The sequence below is a fragment of the Fonsecaea erecta genome (genome assembly GCF_001651985.1).
Source record: "Fonsecaea erecta strain CBS 125763 chromosome Unknown Scaff6, whole genome shotgun sequence".
NCBI lineage: Eukaryota > Fungi > Ascomycota > Eurotiomycetes > Chaetothyriales > Herpotrichiellaceae > Fonsecaea > Fonsecaea erecta.
Genome location: NW_017387249.1, coordinates 1,162,845 through 1,182,734, shown reverse-complemented (window position 1 = coordinate 1,182,734; position 19,890 = coordinate 1,162,845). Strand labels below are relative to the sequence as shown.

Here is a 19,890-nt window from a genome sequence, read left to right as displayed (position 1 = left end):
GGACTGGAACTTGTCTCGCTGCGGCGCAGGTGCCTGAAGGCATTGCCTCTCATCATCATGGAAACGATGGCAAGTGGTGGAACGGGCAGCAAACTCACAAGACTCATAATCATCTTGGCTGGAGTAGCGTCATTGCTTGCTACTCTCATATCGTTGGTGTACGTCTTGAGAACCCCAGATCTTGTCGAGGTATACAGTGCTAACTACCTGGCCAGATCAATATGGCTACAATCCAAGAATTACCGGAAGCCTTTGCTGCAACGATATGTCATTCGAATCCTGCTCATGGTTCCCATCTACTCCGCGGCCTCATGGGCTTCGATCATGTCTCTGAAGGCGGCATTCTATCTCGATCCTCTTCGTGATATATACGAAGCCTTCACAATATACACTTTTCTCCAACTCCTCGTCAACTTCCTCGGCGGCGAACGATCCCTCATCATCATGATGCATGGGCGAGCTCCTGTATCTCACCCGTGGCCCATAAGTCTGTGGTGTGGCAAGATGGACATTTCGGATCCACATACCTTTCTCTTGATCAAGAGAGGTATTCTGCAGTATGCGTGGCTCAAACCTGTCCTTAGTGTTGCCACCATCATCCTCAAGCTCACAGGAACATACGAAGAAGGCTACATCTCCTTGACCTCGGGCTACTTTTGGACGGGCCTCCTCTACAATGTCAGCGTGACCATGAGCTTGTATTTCCTGGCCATGTTCTGGGTCTGTATGCATGAGGATCTTAAACCATTCCGACCTATGCCAAAGTTCCTATGCATCAAACTCATCATCTTCGCTTCATACTGGCAAGGATTCTTCCTATCTATACTACAATTCCTTGGGGCTATCCCCAATGACGTCCCAGGCTACACCCCGGACAACCTTGCTGCAGCCATTCAAGACGCCTTGATCTGCTTTGAAATGCCCATATTTGCCGTGGCGCACTGGTATGCCTTCTCTTGGCATGACTACGCCGATGTCACCATCTCGGCAGCTCGTATGCCCGTCAAGTACGCACTAAGAGATGCCTTTGGTCTCAAGGACCTGATTCAAGACACAAAGGAGACTTTCAGAGGAAAGGATTACGACTATCGAACGTTTGACTCTGGGGACAATGTTATTGCTCACGAGGAGTCGCACTCGCGTGTTGCAAGGATGATGGACGGCATGAGGTATGAAAGGGGAGGAAAGGGCAAGTATTGGATTCCAAAGCCCCAAAGGCCAAACAGTCGGACACCCCTGTTGCCAAAGGACGGATCGTCTCGGGCCCCGGCGCCAGAAGCTCGAGGCAAGGCTCATGAATACCGAGCAACAGAGCCAGATTTTGAAATCGGTATTGATGCTGAAGACGAGAGATTATTTACTAATGCGCGGGCTCTGGAATTTGGAGATTGGAACGTGAGTTATTCACACCTTCGTGAATGCTGAGCCATGTTTCTAACTGTCCATCTTCCACAGTATCCGGTCATCACCGCCCACGAAGCACGACGCGAAGATTGGTTGCGCCGTGATCCCAACTTGCTAACCACCTCCACAAATCGGAACCTCTTTCAGCCAACTCGGGATCGGAAGAGCCGCCGTCAGAGTGAAATCCAGGACAGCATCCGAAAAGGCAAAACCCGGAGCACGTCACCTTCGGAAAGCTCCTCACACCAAGGTGCCGTTGAAGCGAAGTTGAGACGTCCAAAAGAGCGTTCACCCTCGGCTTCTGGAAAGTCCGACCGCAGCCAACTTGTAGATCTCGTTGTCGAAGACTCAGAAGCAGAGGAAGCAGAGCGCGTCAGAGCTCGCAAGGAAGGCAGTGACGCCTGGAATCGAAAGCCTCAGCGGCATTTCGTACGCACCTACAGCATCGACGAGGAGGCTCCAGAAGGACAGGAGATACGAGAAGGTTGGGACCCGGCTAGCGTGGCTCCGAGGCCGCCAGCCCCTGAGAGGGCAGCGAGTGACGACGAGAACAATTTTATCGACAAAGGGGACGAGGAAGAGCGCTGGACGGAGCGTGGCGAAGGCCAGTACGCCAACATGATTGAAGAAGACAATGTGTGGAGTCGGAGTTGACATTTGTAACACCATTCTAGGAGGCAAGGAGTGCGCTAGTCCCGAAGCTCATAGCTCATTCGGATGGTTGGTCTGGTTTTCGACATGGGTTACCACTGGTATATGTGGGCAATGAGAGCGTTCAAGCGGGCATGGTCTGATGCCGCGACAAGCAAAGGTCTGTTTTGGTTTCGTCAAGGGTCGACGTCGTCTTATCCCCACCCATCGGGCATGTGGCAAGGGTATACAAGAGGAGCAAGCGCACATAAGGCCTGTGGAATTGGTCAGTATAGACCGAGGGCAGTGGAACGCTTGTCCAATAGTCTTGTTTCAAAGTATGCTGCAGTTTAATAGTCATGCATCAGACATCTCCGATGACTCACCGCCCTCCCAATGCCATATTTGGCCAGCGTTTTGTACCTAGATGACTCAAGAATGAAAGGTTTAATTGCCACGACAAGACTCGATCCTAGGGGTTTAAGCCAATACAATTTAATAGACAGAGAAAGACGGAGTTAACGGTGATGTATGAGCTTTGCCAAGAAACGATGCCGGCTCTTGTCACCTGACTATGTACTTGTACCTGCTGCGTACAGAGTACTCGGTAGTGGGCGACGTATGGAGTACTTTACTCACTACCTCGCAGTCAGAGCAGCCCCACGTGAAAGCTTGCTTGGCAAATTGCCGCACTCGACACTTGCATTTCTAACCACCAAGATTTTCCTCATCTAAGTCCAACCCCTCCCTCACCCTCTTTTCCCCTCGAGTTCTCCCTCGCCAACTCGCGGCTCAACCAGCTGCAATCCTCATTCTTCTTCATCTATACCAGCGCAGGTTCTCGCCCTGTCTTTTGGCAAATCGAGCGAGCTCTCGATTTGGTACCAGTTTCATCTCAGAAAGCTCAAGGGAGCGCACTTTTCGGCCAATTTAGGGCAGTTCAACATCAAAAACCGTCAAAATGGTTAACGTAAGTCGATGTCTACTCAATCTCCATGAAATGATCACAGCTGACTCTGGGGCAGTTCACAATCGAAGAAATCCGCGCTGTAAGTTACCCCTCCTCCGATAAGCGTCGATTGGAGAATTAGATCTCAAAGAGTTGCGGCTGTTACGATCGATATGGACTAACACCCCAAAAAGTTGATGGACAAGCCGGCGAACATTCGCAACATGTCCGTCATTGCTCACGGTTTGTGGTAAACCCGCCCTCTTGAGACTGCGCAAGCTGACCAATCTCGCAGTCGATCACGGAAAATCCACCTTGACCGACTCTCTCGTCCAGCGAGCCGGTATTATTTCTGCAGCAAAGGCAGGCGAAGCGTAGGTTTCGTTCTCAATCTGGCCCAAGAGATAGAGAATAACCATTTCGCAGTCGGTTTACGGACACGAGAAAAGATGAGCAGGAGCGTGGTATCACCATCAAGTCGACTGCCATCTCCCTGTATGCCCATCTTCCGGATGAGGAATCCTTGAAGGATATTCCCCAGGTAAGAGATGCGCTCACGCAGCTGATGATACTTGCAATTGACTAATTCAACCTCAGAAAGTTGATGGCAACGAATTCTTGATCAACTTGATCGATTCTCCCGGCCACGTCGACTTCTCGTCTGAGGTCACGGCCGCTCTCCGAGTCACTGACGGTGCCTTGGTGGTTGTCGACACCATTGAAGGTGTGTGCGTCCAGACTGAGACTGTGCTCCGACAGGCTCTGGGTGAGCGTATCAAGCCCGTCGTCATCATCAACAAAGTCGACCGTGCTCTCCTCGAGTTGCAACTCCAGAAGGAAGATCTCTACCAGTCGTTCCTCCGTACCATCGAGTCAGTCAATGTCATCATTTCCACCTACCTCGACAAGGCCCTTGGTGATGTCCAGGTCTGGCCTGAGAAGGGTACGGTTGCGTTCGGTTCCGGTCTTCACGGTTGGGCATTCACCGTGCGGCAATTCGCCGTCCGGTATGCCAAGAAATTCGGCGTGGACAAGAACAAGATGATGGAGCGTCTTTGGGGCGACAACTACTTCAACCCTAAGACCAAGAAATGGACCAAGACTGCCGACCACGAGGGCAAGACCCTTGAGCGTGCTTTCAATCAGTTCATTCTCGACCCCATCTTCAAGATTTTCGATGCATTCCAGAAGGGCAAGGTTGATCAACTCGTTGAGCTGTGTGCCAAGCTCGAGATCAAGATCACCAGCGAAGAGAAGGAACTTCCTGGCAAGGGTCTTCTCAAGGCTGCCATGAGGAAGTTCTTGCCTGCTGCTGATGCTCTCCTCGAAATGATGGTTATCCACCTGCCATCCCCCGTCACCGCCCAGAAATACCGTGCCGAGACCTTGTACGAGGGTCCAGCTGATGACCCATCCTGCATTGCCATCCGCGACTGCGATCCTAACGCCGATCTCATGCTCTACGTCTCCAAGATGGTGCCGACTTCTGATAAGGGTCGTTTCTATGCCTTCGGCCGTGTCTTTGCTGGTACCGTCCGATCCGGCATGAAGGTCCGTATCCAGGGCCCCAACTACGTCCCTGGCAAGAAGGAAGATCTGTTCATCAAGTCGATTCAACGTACCGTCCTGATGATGGGTCGCACCGTCGAGCCGATCGATGATATGCCCGCCGGTAACATTATTGGTCTGGTCGGCATCGATCAGTTCTTGCTCAAGTCTGGTACTCTCACCACATCGGAAACCGCCCACAACTTGAAGGTCATGAAGTTCTCCGTTTCCCCCGTCGTCCGGCGCTCGGTCGAAGTCAAGAACGCCAACGACCTGCCCAAGCTCGTCGAAGGTCTGAAGCGGTTGTCCAAGTCTGATCCTTGCGTGTTGACCCAAATCTCGGAGTCCGGCGAGCACATCGTTGCTGGCGCCGGTGAGCTCCATTTGGAAATTTGCTTGAAAGATTTGGAAGAGGACCATGCCGGTGTTCCCCTCAAGATCAGCGACCCCGTCGTTTCGTACCGCGAGACGGTTGGTGCCACCTCTAGCATGACTGCTCTGTCGAAGTCACCCAACAAGCACAACCGTCTCTACGTCATCGCCGAACCTCTTGGTGAGGAAGTCTCCAAGGACATTGAGAACGGCAAGATCACGCCTCGCGATGATTTCAAGGCTCGCGCCCGTATCCTGGCCGATGAGCACGGCTGGGATGTTACTGATGCTCGTAAGATCTGGGCGTTCGGTCCCGATACTACCGGTGCCAACCTCTTGGTTGACCAGACCAAGGCCGTCCAGTACCTCAACGAAATCAAGGATTCGTTCGTGTCTGGTTTCCAGTGGGCGACTCGTGAAGGTCCCATCGCCGAAGAAGCCATGCGTTCCGTCCGCTTCAACATCATGGATGTGACCCTGCACGCTGATGCCATCCACCGTGGTGGTGGCCAGATCATCCCCACTGCCCGACGTGTGCTCTATGCCGCCACCCTGCTCGCTGAGCCCGGTCTCCTTGAGCCCGTCTACCTGGTCGAGATCCAAGTTCCGGAACAGGCCATGGGTGGCATCTACGGTGTCCTTACCCGCAGAAGAGGTCACGTCTTCTCCGAGGAGCAACGTGTCGGCACCCCGCTTTTCACCGTCAAGGCATACCTTCCCGTCCTGGAGTCGTTCGGCTTCAATGCTGATCTGCGCGCTGCTACTGGTGGTCAAGCCTTCCCTCAATCTGTCTTCGATCACTGGCAAATCCTCCCTGGTGGTTCGCCACTTGACCCCACCACCATGGTTGGCAAGATTGTTACGGACATGCGTAAGAGGAAGGGTCTCAAGGAGCAAGTTCCGGGCTATGACAACTACTATGGTGAGTTTTCTCGTTGTCCACTGTCGCGTATCGCACACCTGCTAACGATTCAAACAGACAAGTTGTAAAGCACTCGGCGTGAAGGCATTAATAGACAAGACCATGACTTTACGAAGAATTGCATACATGAGTTTATGGTCCCGAAGCATTACGTGACGACAACCCCCCAAAAGCATGTTTGCACGCAACCAGATGCTTTTCTGAGGGAGAAGGCTGGAAATCAAGAAGAAAGAAGTCGAGCGGATGAAATGGATGTGGAATGAGTAGAGATGGATGAGGGGACCTGTCAACCTCGAATCCCGTGGGCAAGGTTTTACCGTCAACTTCTATTCCCTGCGATATGGATAGATAAATATGTCTGCCTTGTGCCAGTTGCAGTGATAGAAAACGAATAACTTGCAGGCTGTAGGTAGAAGACAATAAATGCGTCTGCAGAATCTGACGATGGAATTGCTGTTCTCCATCTTCGTCGTGGCTTTCGTGATTGCACATATTTAAGCCACCATTCGATTGTTCAAGTGTTCGCTGTTTGCAGCTCTCTCCATCAACGACTGCATTGCTTCAAGGACTATGCAGCGATACCTGGCTTGGTGGGAGGTGACTTCTTCTCTCTGGTCATCCACAACGAGGAGAAGTGAGAATTGAGGCCTCAATGGAAGGTGGTGGCCGAAGACCCCCGAATTGTTGGAAGCCCTTTGCTGCTAGTCTCTGGGTCATCAAACATCCCTTGATGCGAAAACACACTCCACAACACTGCTTAGTATTGTTCTCCTGCAGACAATGGACACATTCCTACGTTGCCTCTTCACGCAAGGGGGGAACACCGTCCTGACTGGCTTGAGCCATGTCAACCAACAGAACGAGTTCAGGCCCAATTTGAGCTCACAGTCCAAGTTCTCCATGCTATTACCCAGCTCCCTCCATCTATCTCGCCCCTGAAGCATTGAGCAGGGAATTTTTCTCTCTCCTTCGAAGGCCCTGGGAATAAATCGCACAAGAGGCTACTCAACAGCTGGCTAGGCAAGCTACGTGACGGACGGACGGGATGGGAGACAGAAACGGGAATCCCAAGAAGATCGAGAACTTTGCCCACGCCGTGCACGCCTTCACCTCTCACTACGGCAAGGATGATGATCAGACCACGGTGACAGAGGAAGAGCGGAAGAAGAGACAACAGGCGGCGGCAGAGGTGGCTGATTCGTGAGTACATACCTACCTACCCACATACATACGCTGTGTATCTTCATGCAGCCATCATGAAACCATCCATTCATTGCCCCATCAACCATACGCCCTCCACCAAAACCCCGGGACGGATCGATCACGTCCAATATCAACTGAAACCCTGGTGTTGACCATGCTGGCAGATACTACACCTTCGCCTCGGCGGCGTACGAGAACGGCTGGTCCACGCACTTCCACTACACGCCGTTCCCGCCGTCGTTCCCGCCCAGCGACAGCACGATCGCCACGGCGCTGGCCTTCTACGAGCACCGCCTCGCCTTCCTCATGGACTTGAAGCCGCACATGAAGGTCCTGGACGTGGGCTGCGGCATTGGCGGGCCCGCGCGCGAGATCGCCAAGTTCGTCGGCTGCGAGATCGTCGGTGTGAGCATCAACCAGGCCCAGATCGACCGCGCCATCTACTTGACCGCCATGGAGGGATTGCAGGACAAATGCACGTTTGTGAGGGGGGATTTCCTGGTAGGTTGATACTGAAACCTCGCGTTACATATCTATTCTATTTTCCCTTTTTTGGTATCCGACAGGGCCCCGTTCTCTTGATGAAATCTCCCCAGACCGTTCGTAAATGGTGGGGAAATGACCAACGGAAAAGAAGAAGAGGAAGAGACTCCCTCCTTATACATCAGCATCAAATGCTAAAGACATTGAGCACGGCGCGCAGGACCTCCCCTTCGCCTCTGCGTCCTTTGACGCCGCCTACGCGATCGAGGCCACGGTGCACTCGCCGTCCCTGCTACGCGTCTACAGCGGCATCGCGCGCGTGCTCAAGCCGGGCGCCCTGTTCGGGCTGTCCGAGTGGGTGATGACGCCCAAGTACGACCCGGCCGACCAGCGCCACGTCGGCATCCGCAACCGGCTCGAGAGGGGCAACGCCCTGAGCAACCTGCACACCAGCGACCAGGCGAGGGAGGCCATGATTGGGGCGGGCTTCGAGATCCTGCACGAAGAGGATTTTGCGGCGCATTTTGACTATGCGAAGACGTTGGTGGAGGAGGACGCCATCGTGGCAAGGGGCACGAGAAAGAACAAGAAGAGGAAGGGGAGCAGCAGCATGGAGGCACAAGAGACCACCATCACCCCTGCAGGAAGGAGTCCTCCCGCTCCTCTCTCCCAGCATCAATCGCCAGTTCTGGTCCCCTTCAAAACCTCCCTATCTTCCTCCTCCTCTTCCTTGGGAGGCGCCAACCTCGTCTCCATGCGCCCGGCCCCTCCCTCATCGACGCCCTTGCCAGACCCCCTCCCCCACCCCCCGGACGACGTACCGGGCGTGGTGGTGGCCGTTCGTGGGCGCGCGGCACCTGGCGACGACGTGGACGGACTGGTGGACGGCGTGGAAGATGTCCGCCTGGCCGCGGCGGCTGTGCTACGGCATGGTGTGGGTCGGCGAGCGCGTCGGCCTGTGGGACCGCGGCGTCACCGACGCCATGGTCACCCTGGCCTACTGCGTCGACAGCACCGCCGAGGCCGCGCGCGAGGAGATCTTCAGCCCCTGCTGGTGGTTCATTGGGCGCAAGGTCCGGGCCGACGAAGCGAGCGTGGCGAGCAGCGTGAAGATCGAGACGGACGACGGGATCAAGGTCACGGCAGCGGAGATGGGCATGGACAACAGGCGAGGGAGCACGTATTGATGAGCCGCATTGCTGCATTTTGTGATTCGGACAACTTATCTGGTACCAGCCACAGGAGATGTTTGTTTGTTTGCAATGGACATCTTCTTCAGAGTGCTTGAGGTGGGAAGCAAGTTTATTTATTGTGCATACTGCACAAGCTTCGACTGGGTTGTCCACCGGAGATATCAAATGCATCGGCCATTATCTCTCTCCTGGCTCTTTTAATACCCCGAAATCTGGTCGATACAGAGGACAATGCTGCTCTCCTGAGGATGTTCTGTGATAATATCCTCGATTTTCCAGCGAGTGTGATGTCGGAGCAATCCTAGACCCCTCCTAGCATACGCAAACAAATCCGTGACATTTGGTAATAATCTCCGTTGCTCAACTCTTTCTCCCGATCATTTTACCTTCATAAAGTCTCCACGCTATGAGCCCTCGAAAATGCCGCCCTGAAGATTATTGACTTTATTTCCTAAACTTGCCAGCAAGCTTTGGAAGTCGGTTAGGGAGTCGAAGTCGACATGCGTCAACCACGGTCTCGAAACGAGTAGAAAAGCTTGACTTGGCACTGTTCTGAGCGAATCCGGCTTTAACAAACTTAGCCCATGTGTTGGTCAGGACCAGCTCTTTGATGCTGAGCTCGGCCTTGTCGAAGACTGTCTCGTCGAAAGCGTCGGGAATGCCGATATTAACGGGCAGTCGCTCGCCGAAATTGGTCATCTCCAACTGTTGCAATTGAAGTGATTCGCTGTTTTCGCGCTTCAACTCGTCTTTCCCACCTTCTCCGACGACTGTCGACACGACAGACAATTGGTCTTTCCCCCTCTGGCTTTCCAGATCCTCCGAGATCGTGGATGACCAATAGTTTTCAAATGGCGTGGCGGCATTCGCCGTCGGCTCTGCGCAAACGAGGGCAGCATATTGCTCGAATATGGCCTCGAGGTCCCTGAGATGAGCAGAAGAGATATTGATCGGAAACTCTGAGTATTTCAAGCTCACAAACGAAGCATAAATTCCAACCGCATGTTGAAACTGTCGTCGGATCAAGTCCTGATCATGCGTCCTGTTAGGTTCTTGCTTGCGCAGCATCCCAGATCGAGGCGTCCCAGAAAGCCAGAAAGCTTTCCAATCTCGGACGTGGATGAGAAAGCTGATGTTTTCTCCTGAGAAGTCCTTCAATGCCGAGAACATGAGGAGAGGAGTAGGATTCAGTTTCAGAGTCGTCTCGAGAGCGCTCATGGTGTACATCTCTCCTTGCCGGGCGCTTGTGGTGCTCTTAACAGACCGGCGAGTAGAAGTCCGAGATCGAACGGCGGCGTTCATGGACGCTGACCTTGCATTCAACGAGCCGTTGAATTTCTGCTTCTCCTCCCACTCGGCGATGATCTCGCGTGTTTCGGTCTCGAGCTTTCTGTTTTTGAATATCTGAAAGAAAGGGACAAATATGACCGAGGCTTGCATGATGACGATGGAAGGAGAAAACCTGCGCGGAATAAGTGACAATCCATGTCAATAGAACAATAACAGTGGATCTCACCATAGAGGAGGGACAAAGTACTTGTCCACAGTCGTTTGCAAAGGCCCAGCATAGAGTGCGACTAACCACATGGGTGAGGCAGGTAACCTGATCTTGTCAGCGCAGGCACGTGCTCAAAGTACACAGATATCACTCACCCAGCGACAACGCAGGCGATGGTTTGCGCCCTCCATCCGTGAACATCATGGATATTTCGAACCCGCCAGAGAAGGACGGGAGCGTAACCCCAAGACCAGAAGATTTGCCACACGATTGATGGCCACCTAAGTAGTGTTAGATTTCAAGCTGGCGTGTTGGAGTATCGCCCTTACCATTCCCAGCCACGTCGGCAGAGTGATCTTGTAGTCACATCTCCCGTGACACCAAAGCCCGGGTGGAATTTTCGGGAAACAAGGAAGATGATGAGGGCGAAGACAACCTGAGGTAGTCAGTCCCCGCATGCCCGCCTCAGTGACGATCACTGATCACTTACTTGGACGCTCATGGCGATTCCAATCCATGCCATGGTATTCTTTGTCGCGTTGTATGTCTTCAGTCTGTCCCACCACTTGCGCCATACTGGGGTCTTGTAATCGGTGGTTGACTTGGATTCGACCACAACATCTCCTTGGGCGTATCTCTTCTGTGCAGTTGCAACGGAGAGCAGCTGGGAGTTTGTTGCTTGGAAGAGAGCAATGCCTAGTGGCAAGTAGATGCTCATGATCCAGTATTCGGTGGCACAGGGGAAGTACCCATTGAGCACATAGGCGATCATACACAGGACCCAGTACACATGGAGAGTTACAACAGCACTGACCGCCAGAGGGATGTTTCGAATGCGGAGGTACGGCAGATGTCGATTGCGCATGAGAAAGACAGCGGCGGGAAGCAAGAGGCAAGTCCATGCGATGACGAGGCCAATGTAGGTGATTCCGAGTCCGTCGGTGTTGAATCTCAGCGCCATGTCGTAGCCATTTGCATAGGGATTGTGAGATTGAGTCGATAGGGCGACAGGACCTCGATCAGGACTATTAACATCCCGTGGCATGGAGCCTGTGCAGGGAGAAGTAGCTGAAGCCATCCGTACCAGCGGATAGCGTGTTCGATTGGGGCTTCGGAATAAGCCAATACCTTGATGTTGATATGACGGTGAGAGATTGGAAGGAGAGGATGGAGATGCTGGACAGATGAGTGAAGTAAGACGAGCGCGTGTCGACGCAGGTCGGCAGTGTGCGTCGTCGGAGCAGCAGGTGAATTACCGCAGTCGGAGTGATATGGCGTGAAGGAGTGTGCAGCACAAGCCGACAGGTGACGCAGAGGGAAGAGATATCGACAGGAAGGCACGGGGAAGGACAAGATGGACACAATCAGTCACAAAGTAGACACAGAAGTGAGATTGGGATGGAAACCGAAGTAAAGCATCGGAGGATGATTTCTTCTCTCTCTCTTTCTCTTTCTCTTTCTTTTTCCCCTCCCGTTAGTTGACACTTGATCGTCACCTTGAGTTGACGAGGCTTCGTGTGCCTTTTCGATTGCCCACCATCGATGCTTTGGGGTGCGGCACGCCATGGGTTTTATGTACTGTTTCATACGTCGTGCACTTGCCTTCAGACTTGTTGTTGTCGCACCCTCCCAGCAGATTGTTCGTCCCCACGGACCACACGAGCACAGGTTCTCACATGGCAGAACACCAGTTACCCCTCACCGTCGCCCTCACCCACGATCTGGCCCGGACAAAAACTGTCACCATCCCTGTGGAGAATGATAAAGAAGAGGAGGAAGTCCAGTTACATCCCGTGTGAGCCTTGCAGGACGCGGCAACGGGGGCATCGGATCGGCTTGGGGCCTTGGCTGGCACGAGACAAAGAAAAACGGCCTCATGTGGAGTCGAAGAACCCCAGTCAACTTCCAAACGTCCTTCCATGCTGTTTCCCCTGTCAGCTCTTCTGTTCAACCTTGTTCGAGATTGACTGATCGGATGGTGTCGTGCTTCGCCTCCCCCTGGCTGATGAATCCCGTTAAATGTCCCTTAATTCTCGCCCCAGTCAGCAACGAAACGCCAGAGAACATGCCATCACGCTGCTACGGACGGTTGCCACTCCACTCCCCGTTGCTCCCGAAGCCGAGCCAGTCAATTTAAGCGATAAACTGAACCTCTTAGTCAATGAACACTCCAGTGCTGTTTGAGCCATGGACGAGAACCTCCTCGAGCGGGCACTGCATTCTGGGAACTATCTGGAGAAGAGGATCACCGCACTAATGCACAGGAGAGAATATGGAAGGATCCCCTTTGCCATGGTTGCACACCAAGGGAGTTTGCGGCGGTTCTCGACACCGCCGTGATACTTTGTCGATCCAGAAACATTCTATCAGGGAACACATCATCCGCTGTGGTAGCGAGTGGCGAGCACAGGCTAATTTCAGTGACACTGGCATTCGGCTCGGGCAACCTAGTTAATCCCGGGCGACGTTGAACCTTTTCAATCTACTCGTGTACACGTCCTACGGAGATATTGCGCACCTTCGACAAGGGAGGCGATTACGGCAGAGTCCCCAACCAGAGCCAAAGTCGCTGCTCTAGGAAGACAATCCGCATCGAGAACGGTAGAGTTTGGAGGTGGTATACTGGTGCGGTTCGATAGGTAATGAGCATCACGAGTCGGCTTGTTCCTGACCAGAGGTATCCCTTCGTACGGGCGATCGTAACTCAAGCGGTGTACACAGTGCAGGATGTGACGGAATATTGCAGAAATGACGCAAAGTGGTGGTATGAACACTGACCACTTGTCGTCGGCGGAGAAAGTGAGCAGGCCAGGATCGAATAGGCAGGGCGGGACGAAGAGGGTTTATTGGTGTGGCAGGTTACCATCAGAGCAAATCAGATTCACCTTTTTCTCCTGGTACCAGGTCAGCAATGAATTTGCAGAGGTCGACTGAACATCAATGGCTGTCATATTTCCTCAGAGATCTTGGTGATTGGGGTACGATCATGTCAATGTTGATCATTTACTATCTAGTGCAAGGGGTATAATCATCGGAAGAGTCCAATATGGGACAAAAGACGTACCTTTGAACAGGGGTCGCATGCCATTGGCAGAGACATCGAGAGGTGCCAAAGACCCAAAGTTATTACTTACTATTAGCTGGAGGAGTTCGATCAAATCCCAAAACAACTGTTCGCACTGTCAGTTCATGATTCGTAGACCCCAAGACGCCCAACGAAAACAAGGTGTAGGTTTCTGAACTCAGCATATGTAAGAAATGAATATCATCTCTTTGGCACTGTTAAGAGGCTCCGGCGAGAGTCTCCAGTGCCAAATTCAATCGCAAATTATAACATCATGAAGAAGTTATAGAAGGGAGAGGTAAAGACTCACAGATAAACTGGGCTGTGGCATGGGTGTTTGTCGAAGGAAAAGATATGAGCATGTACATTGGCATCAGACAAGACTCGACTTGGAAGCGTATGGGTCTCAGATGGGAAACCAGAGACTAAATGATAAACGATGGGAGACAAGTTATGGTAGTACGTGGAAAAGGCATGAAAACAAAGAGAGTCTGGAAAGAAAATTCGAGGTGTCTTTTCGCGAGGCAGGAAAGGAGGCGCGGAAGGGTTTAGCGCCCACCTCGGCTCTTGGCGTAAAATGTGTCTTGGCGTCAACGCACTATCTCGAATTTCCCTTGCACGTTGCGAAAGGTCTCCGAATTGACTGCAGAGGCGACAACATTATTCCCCAATACTTTTCGTACGCCTGCCAAATATCTCCTGTTCCAAGCGCAAGGCTAATATTTGCGCATAGTCCTCACTTACCGGCAAGATGTCTACCGTCGATATCAAGCCAGCCGGGTGGAAGTTGGTCGAGGTCGGCCGCGTGGTCACCCTCCGCTCAGGACCGTTCGAGGGCAAACTGGCTACCGTTGTCGAGATAATAGATCCTGGCAGAGTATGTCCTGGCGGCTGGGACGCAATAGGGAATATCCGCTGACGAGATACTCCAGATCTTGGTCGACGGCCCCTCAACGAAAGAAGATGCGGTTGTCCCCCGACAGGCTATCGCTACCAGCACCGTCTCCCTCACACCTTGGGTTATTCCCGGTCTACCAAAAGCCGCAGGCACTGGCGCGGTGAAGAGGAAGTGGGAGAGCTACGAAGTCGACAAGAAGTGGGCGGAGTCGTCTTGGGCCAAGAAGAGGGAACAACAGGACAGGAGGAGGAACCTGACCGACTTCGAGCGATTCAAAGTGATGAGATTGAAGAAGCAGGTGAGCAACAGTCCGAAGCATCTACAATCCCCTGCCAGTGAGATCTTGCTTCAAGGTCTTAAGGTGTATCTTGTGGGAATCCAGCACTAATGGACAGGACGTTTAGGCACGATTTGAAGTTCTGAAGGCACAGGCAAAGGTTCGGGCAGCAGCGAAGGCATAAATTTCGGCACGGATACGGCGTCACAATCCAACTCACAAATTTCAAGATGAGTGAAGATATGCGGCCTGCGGCATGTCGAGGGTAGGCACCACTGTCAGTTCGATTGACGAAAAAGAAAACATTCCGCGGCTGTGGCTTTCTTCTCTCCGCCCGCGTGGAAATTTCTGCAGAGCATGATTCCAATAAATTCATGAAGTGCAATCAATATTCAGACAAGAATCAATGTGGGAACTCAATGCGTGCGGCGTTGTCTGGCTTGTACACGATAGCGTGCTGCAACGATACCAGACCGCTCGGTCCTGAGTAGGATGTATCTGAAAATCTTCGGCTGAGATGCTTCATCCACTTGTTGCGTTTTTTTCGCATTGCGGACTTTGGTCATGCTGGTAGACTTATTCGCCTGATCAACGCCCTCTGTGCTCTACCCTGACCGAGTACTGCGCGTCCCTGCGGCTGTGAGACTATTCATCTAAGCACATGCGACGCTGATCGAACCTCGTAGGACATACGCCTCGACATCAAGCAGAATGCAACAATGTTCATTCAACATCCGGAAGGCTGCCTCTCTTCTCCGTCTTGCACAAAATCTGAACTCTGATTGCAAAGCATCCTTCTGGATATACAAGGTTTCAGGCCCGCCGATGGTAAGATGTCCCGGTCTCATGAAGGGTATAATGTATCACTGGACGCCATGGTCGTCTCAGCTCTCGGCTTTGACAACGAACCTAACGAGTTGTGCAGAGCTTCACCGACGACCCATCACCCATTCCTTGCCCTACCTGTAACATTTGGACGTATGGACTTCCTCTGGCGATCTAGCGTCAAGGCCTTGAGGAACATGTGCCCAATCTCTAAATTGTCATGTCGGCTCGTCATGCATGGAGCACGATCCTCCACCCCATAGCTTCCCCAGCCAGAAAGTTAAGCAGCAATTTGCTCCAGCCATGACTCACTTAGCTTTCTCTCGGTGAGAATTGTGACATCTGAGGTCAAGCTTGCACAGGCAACGGCGTGATGATAGAAGAAATCTCCCCAAAGACTTACTGGTCCGTGCCATCCAGCCCCCGAGCTCAGTCACACTGATGAAAGTGGACGGAATTTGCTTAAGAAGATGATGGATCGTAGTATTCTGTTGGGTTTAATTTATATCGTGAGGATAGATCTGGATGTGCTTGCTTACCTGACGACAAATGAATACATCGAGTGCTCCGATTAGCTTCAAGAAGGTGTCTATCTAGTTATTTCTCGTGTTTCCCTCATTCAAATATATTCATTGTGAACATGAGATATCTTTACTTTGAAGGTGTCCTTTTACCCGTTGGTCAATAGAGACGTTAAAAATGCGCTGCGGACGGCCCGTTATTATCTATTAATATTCAGGCAGAAAAGCTTCTTCCACACATGATTCAGAATTGGTCCTTTTCCCCCGCAGAGTTAAGTTGTGGGAAGATTTCAGCAACCAATGATTGGCTGTGCGGTTACCGCCAAGCGTCGGGCAAGGTCATCTTGCTAACGAGTCGGGACAGATGGTTGGCTCTCAGGGACTCAGCGCAAGGCTCTGTGAACCCCGCATCTACCCTTTCGCGCTTCCTTGCTTGATCTATATAGAAGGCGGGCTCGTCCCACGTCTCATTGCCAATCGATATGGCAGCTGGTGTTGCAAAGCGAGACAGTGGCAGCTTGCGAGGAGGTCACAACAAATCTGGCCAACTGCTGGTCAGGCCTGACCGGTCAAGCCGTAGAGACTCATCTCCCTCTCATGGAACTCACGACTGAATGACTCTACGCAAACGGCGCCGTTCTTCCAAAGACAATGAGGAGGACGAAGACACGACTGTCCACAGGCGAAAAAGCCCCAGAATTCAAAAGATCCGTCAGTTCCATACCTCTCACACGATGGTTCTCGCTCCGCATTGTCATATCGCTGACTAGTTACAGTCAACAAACAACACCAAGAACGCCTACAAAAATTGAAATCTAAGCCATCACACAGAAGCCCACGACTACAAGAGATACAAGACGTGAACAGGCAGGGAACCACAAGAGGAGGGAGACAGACGAGGTCACCGCCTCGATCAAGTATCACTCAGCAATACTCAGGACAGAAGCAGGTGGTGAAGCCATACCCCGGCCCCAAAGAGAAAGGCGAAGATCGACCCACGGCCCCATTTACGGACCAAGGAACACAGAAGAGTAGTGAGTCACCTCTCTCGCGTCAGTGAATCATATTGCTAATGCCAACAGCAAAACGGCGACGTCGCGTGAACGAGGAAGACGAATCAGCCCATAACGCGAAGCGTCCGAGACACCACCTAGCGCAATGCACTGAACCGAGAACAGCACCTAACAAGGAGAACTTCATTGAGAATTGGCTGGACGAAACCTGCTGGTCTCGAAGAGCCTCGACAGAGAACGAAGTCGAGGCCCTGGCAGTAGCTAACGTGCCCCGGAAATCTCTTCCGGCGTTCCAATCCCCAGGGAACAGCGTCGAGAGCACCATAACTTCGTCCAGAAAGTCAGAGAGATCCGCTGCAAGCGTGCATGACACGGATTATCGGCAGTCACTACGCTATCGCAACATCTTCATCGAGCGCGAGAATCCTCCGCCAGAGTTAATACAGAAAGCACAGAGAATAATATCACGCTCGCGAGAGTCACCTGAGATCGACGACGCCGCTATTGAAGAAGTGAAACAAACCTCTCGAAGACTTCAGGATGAAGGTGAAGACAAGATCATAAAACAATTGGTCCCAGACATAATTCCATCTATAAAGAAGATCCCCGACCAGAGACTGGAAATGAATGCCGATCAACCGTGGTTCAATTCTGTCCCTATCCCGCTCGACCCAGACGTTCTGATCAACCCTCTTCCTCTACCCAAACCAAAGCCGGACCTTACTTTTGGATACTCCGAGACAGCATTCAACCACAAACAGCTTCTGACCATTGACCTTCTCATTGACGACCAGTTCGGCCGAAGCTACGCCGTTCCAGACCAGAAGATTAGATTTCCATTTCTGGAGGTCGAGTTTAAATCGCAGGCTAAAAATGGAACTCATTATATCGCAACAAATCAGGCCGCTGGTGCTGGAGCTATCGCCTTGAACGGTAGTATAGAAATAATGCAGCGCTGCTTCGGAATGGAAACTTTTGACTATAATGAGCCGCAATATTTCTCCGTCACTATGGACCATCAATTAGCCTGTGTAAATGTACACTGGCTAAGAGCCCCGGCTGAAGGAGGACAACATAGCTTCCATGTGGAAGGACTTTCACAGCATCTTTTGCGAGACCCAAACGGTATACGAGCTCTCTCCCGCGCAATCAAGAATATCCTTGACTACGGTGTAGAGAAACGGCTTCGAGCACTTTGCAGCGCACTGGATGCATACCGAGAGACGGTGGTCCGTAACAGAGAAGCAGTAAATGCTCAGAGGAAGCAGGGACATGGGGTCCTATCAGAACCACAAACTGGACGGCAGACAAGGGGAAGATTGCTGCCGCCTGATTCTCGAGGAGGCGCATCACACGAGAAAGAAGACGGGATCAGCCGGCCCTTAGATGAGCTAGTCGAACCTTTGCAGACTGAACGACGAGCACGGCGTGCAAAGACAACAGCGCGTAGAGAAGGGCGGAGTGAGGTCAATGTGCCCCCCAAGGCAGGACGTACCTCATCCAAGCGGACTTTTAAAGCTGTTGAATATGACTAGCCTCCTCGGAGACAATCCTTCCACAACTGAGTACTATAGGGCATTAATCGCCGACGGTTCCTTTTGCAGAGGTGAGCAGCGGTGAGCAGAGGTGACAAGTGCGGATTGGGGGCTTTAAAAGCGGCAGTCTGGGTGAGCGCGCACGTGAGCAGTTCACATTGCTGCCAAGCCATGCTCAAGGACCAGCTGGGCAATTTACCCGAGGCTCGTCCATTCCACAATTCAATGAACAGTCAAACATCCAAATCACAAAATCCCCTTGCTCATCAACCGCTCAGGCAGACTCAACTGTAAGCTTCCCAGCTCTCGCTACTTGCCAGTCGGATGCACTAGTGCCCAAAGATATCGAAACCGACGTCTCAGAGAGCACTAATCCCGCCCCATAAAACCGGAGCGAAACACAGCTAACCTTTGCAACTGCGCAGCAGATTTCAGCCAGTCCTCTTTTCAAACACCAATCATCATGTCGAACCCGAGAATAGAAGAGCTCCCTGATGATGAGCCTGACAAGAAGGCCGCAGCAGAAGATGCCTCCAGCTCGTCTGACTCGGAACCCGAAGCTGCTGGTGAGGGAGAAGCCAATATTCCAGCCGGCTCTGCTGTCGCAGTCCACAGCCGAAACGAGAAGAAGGCGAGGAAGGCCATTGGCAAGCTGGGATTAAAACATGTTCCGGGAATCACACGAGTTACGTTGAGGCGACCAAAGGGAGTAAGTTGTCCTCCATGCAATGCCAAAACAAGATTTTGGAATATCTCTTGTGGTTGCGTGAATACCGAAGATGTGATAGCAGGTCGCTGACTTCTGTGTACAGATCCTCTTCGTCATCTCCAACCCTGATGTCTACCGATCACCAACCAGCAATACCTGGATGTAAGCTGAATCTGCCTCTTCACCACTAATTCACCCATTAACAAATTGCCAGTATCTTCGGAGAGGCTAAGATCGAAGACCTGAACTCACAATCCCAGGCCGCTGCCGCTCAACAACTCGCAGCTGCGGAAGCAGCCAACGCAGATCACTCTGGCCACGATCACGCAGCCGAGAATGGCAAGGGCAAGGCCGTTGAGGATAAGAAGGCAGAAGACGAGGAGGATGACGATGAGGAAGTGGATGACAGCGGTCTCGAAGCTAAGGATATCGAACTTGTCATGACCCAGGCTTCTGTGTCGAGGAAAAAGGCCGTCAAAGCTCTGAAGGAGAACGGCAACGACATAGTCAACTCCATCATGGCGCTGAGTGTATGATCAGGCAAAGGCAACCCAAAAGTTTCTGGATCTGCATCGCTTCTACAGGGGTAGTCGGTCTGCCATGGAATTGGTTCAACGGTGCTCAGCAAATCCAAGTCGGTGCTGCTAAGCACGCAGCCTTGAACATCGAGCCATGTCTCCAAATGCTCAAATACATGTGGAGAAATGAAATTGTCATCCTCCGAATCTTCTTTGCCCATTCCCAGCATGTAATTGACCTGGAAAATCTGAGGGTCCTCTTAGATGTACGAGTGAGGCACCTAGAGCGACGTCAGACCGAAGAGTTAGAAATGCGCTAGTCACGTGA

At 52.2% G+C, this 19,890-nt stretch overlaps 6 protein-coding genes across 6 annotated transcripts; 5 read left to right on the top strand and 1 right to left on the bottom strand.

Moving 5' to 3' along the window:
* Positions 1 to 66: 66 nt before the first annotated feature.
* On the top strand, positions 67 to 2,058 carry AYL99_07456 (hypothetical protein; the record flags this gene model as incomplete). Its single annotated transcript, XM_018838965.1, has 3 exons — positions 67 to 158; positions 216 to 1,395; positions 1,456 to 2,058. 3 exons carry the CDS (start codon positions 67 to 69, stop codon positions 2,056 to 2,058), a joined length of 1,875 nt encoding a protein of 624 aa, XP_018691733.1.
* A 937-nt stretch (positions 2,059 to 2,995) lies between these two features.
* Positions 2,996 to 5,893, top strand: AYL99_07455 (elongation factor 2; the record flags this gene model as incomplete). Its single annotated transcript, XM_018838964.1, has 7 exons — positions 2,996 to 3,004; positions 3,060 to 3,083; positions 3,178 to 3,226; positions 3,279 to 3,357; positions 3,410 to 3,524; positions 3,581 to 5,825; positions 5,883 to 5,893. 7 exons carry the CDS (start codon positions 2,996 to 2,998, stop codon positions 5,891 to 5,893), a joined length of 2,532 nt encoding a protein of 843 aa, XP_018691732.1.
* Positions 5,894 to 6,870: 977 nt separating this feature from the next.
* Positions 6,871 to 8,698, top strand: AYL99_07454 (hypothetical protein; the record flags this gene model as incomplete). The annotated part of the gene is made up of 4 exons (XM_018838963.1): positions 6,871 to 7,025; positions 7,193 to 7,529; positions 7,663 to 8,202; positions 8,303 to 8,698. 4 exons carry the CDS (start codon positions 6,871 to 6,873, stop codon positions 8,696 to 8,698), a joined length of 1,428 nt encoding a protein of 475 aa, XP_018691731.1.
* Positions 8,699 to 9,148: 450 nt separating this feature from the next.
* Positions 9,149 to 11,247, bottom strand: AYL99_07453 (hypothetical protein; the record flags this gene model as incomplete). Its single annotated transcript, XM_018838962.1, has 5 exons — positions 9,149 to 10,166; positions 10,221 to 10,307; positions 10,358 to 10,483; positions 10,532 to 10,638; positions 10,693 to 11,247. 5 exons carry the CDS (start codon positions 11,245 to 11,247, stop codon positions 9,149 to 9,151), a joined length of 1,893 nt encoding a protein of 630 aa, XP_018691730.1.
* Positions 11,248 to 14,017: 2,770 nt separating this feature from the next.
* Positions 14,018 to 14,552, top strand: AYL99_07452 (hypothetical protein; the record flags this gene model as incomplete). The annotated part of the gene is made up of 2 exons (XM_018838961.1): positions 14,018 to 14,143; positions 14,199 to 14,552. The coding sequence occupies 2 exons, from the start codon at positions 14,018 to 14,020 to the stop codon at positions 14,550 to 14,552; spliced, it is 480 nt and encodes a 159-aa protein (XP_018691729.1).
* Positions 14,553 to 16,401: 1,849 nt separating this feature from the next.
* AYL99_07451 (hypothetical protein) lies at positions 16,402 to 19,580 on the top strand (the record flags this gene model as incomplete). The annotated part of the gene is made up of 6 exons (XM_018838960.1): positions 16,402 to 16,498; positions 16,564 to 16,821; positions 16,870 to 17,733; positions 18,761 to 19,044; positions 19,148 to 19,206; positions 19,259 to 19,580. 6 exons carry the CDS (start codon positions 16,402 to 16,404, stop codon positions 19,578 to 19,580), a joined length of 1,884 nt encoding a protein of 627 aa, XP_018691728.1.
* Positions 19,581 to 19,890: the final 310 nt, after the last annotated feature.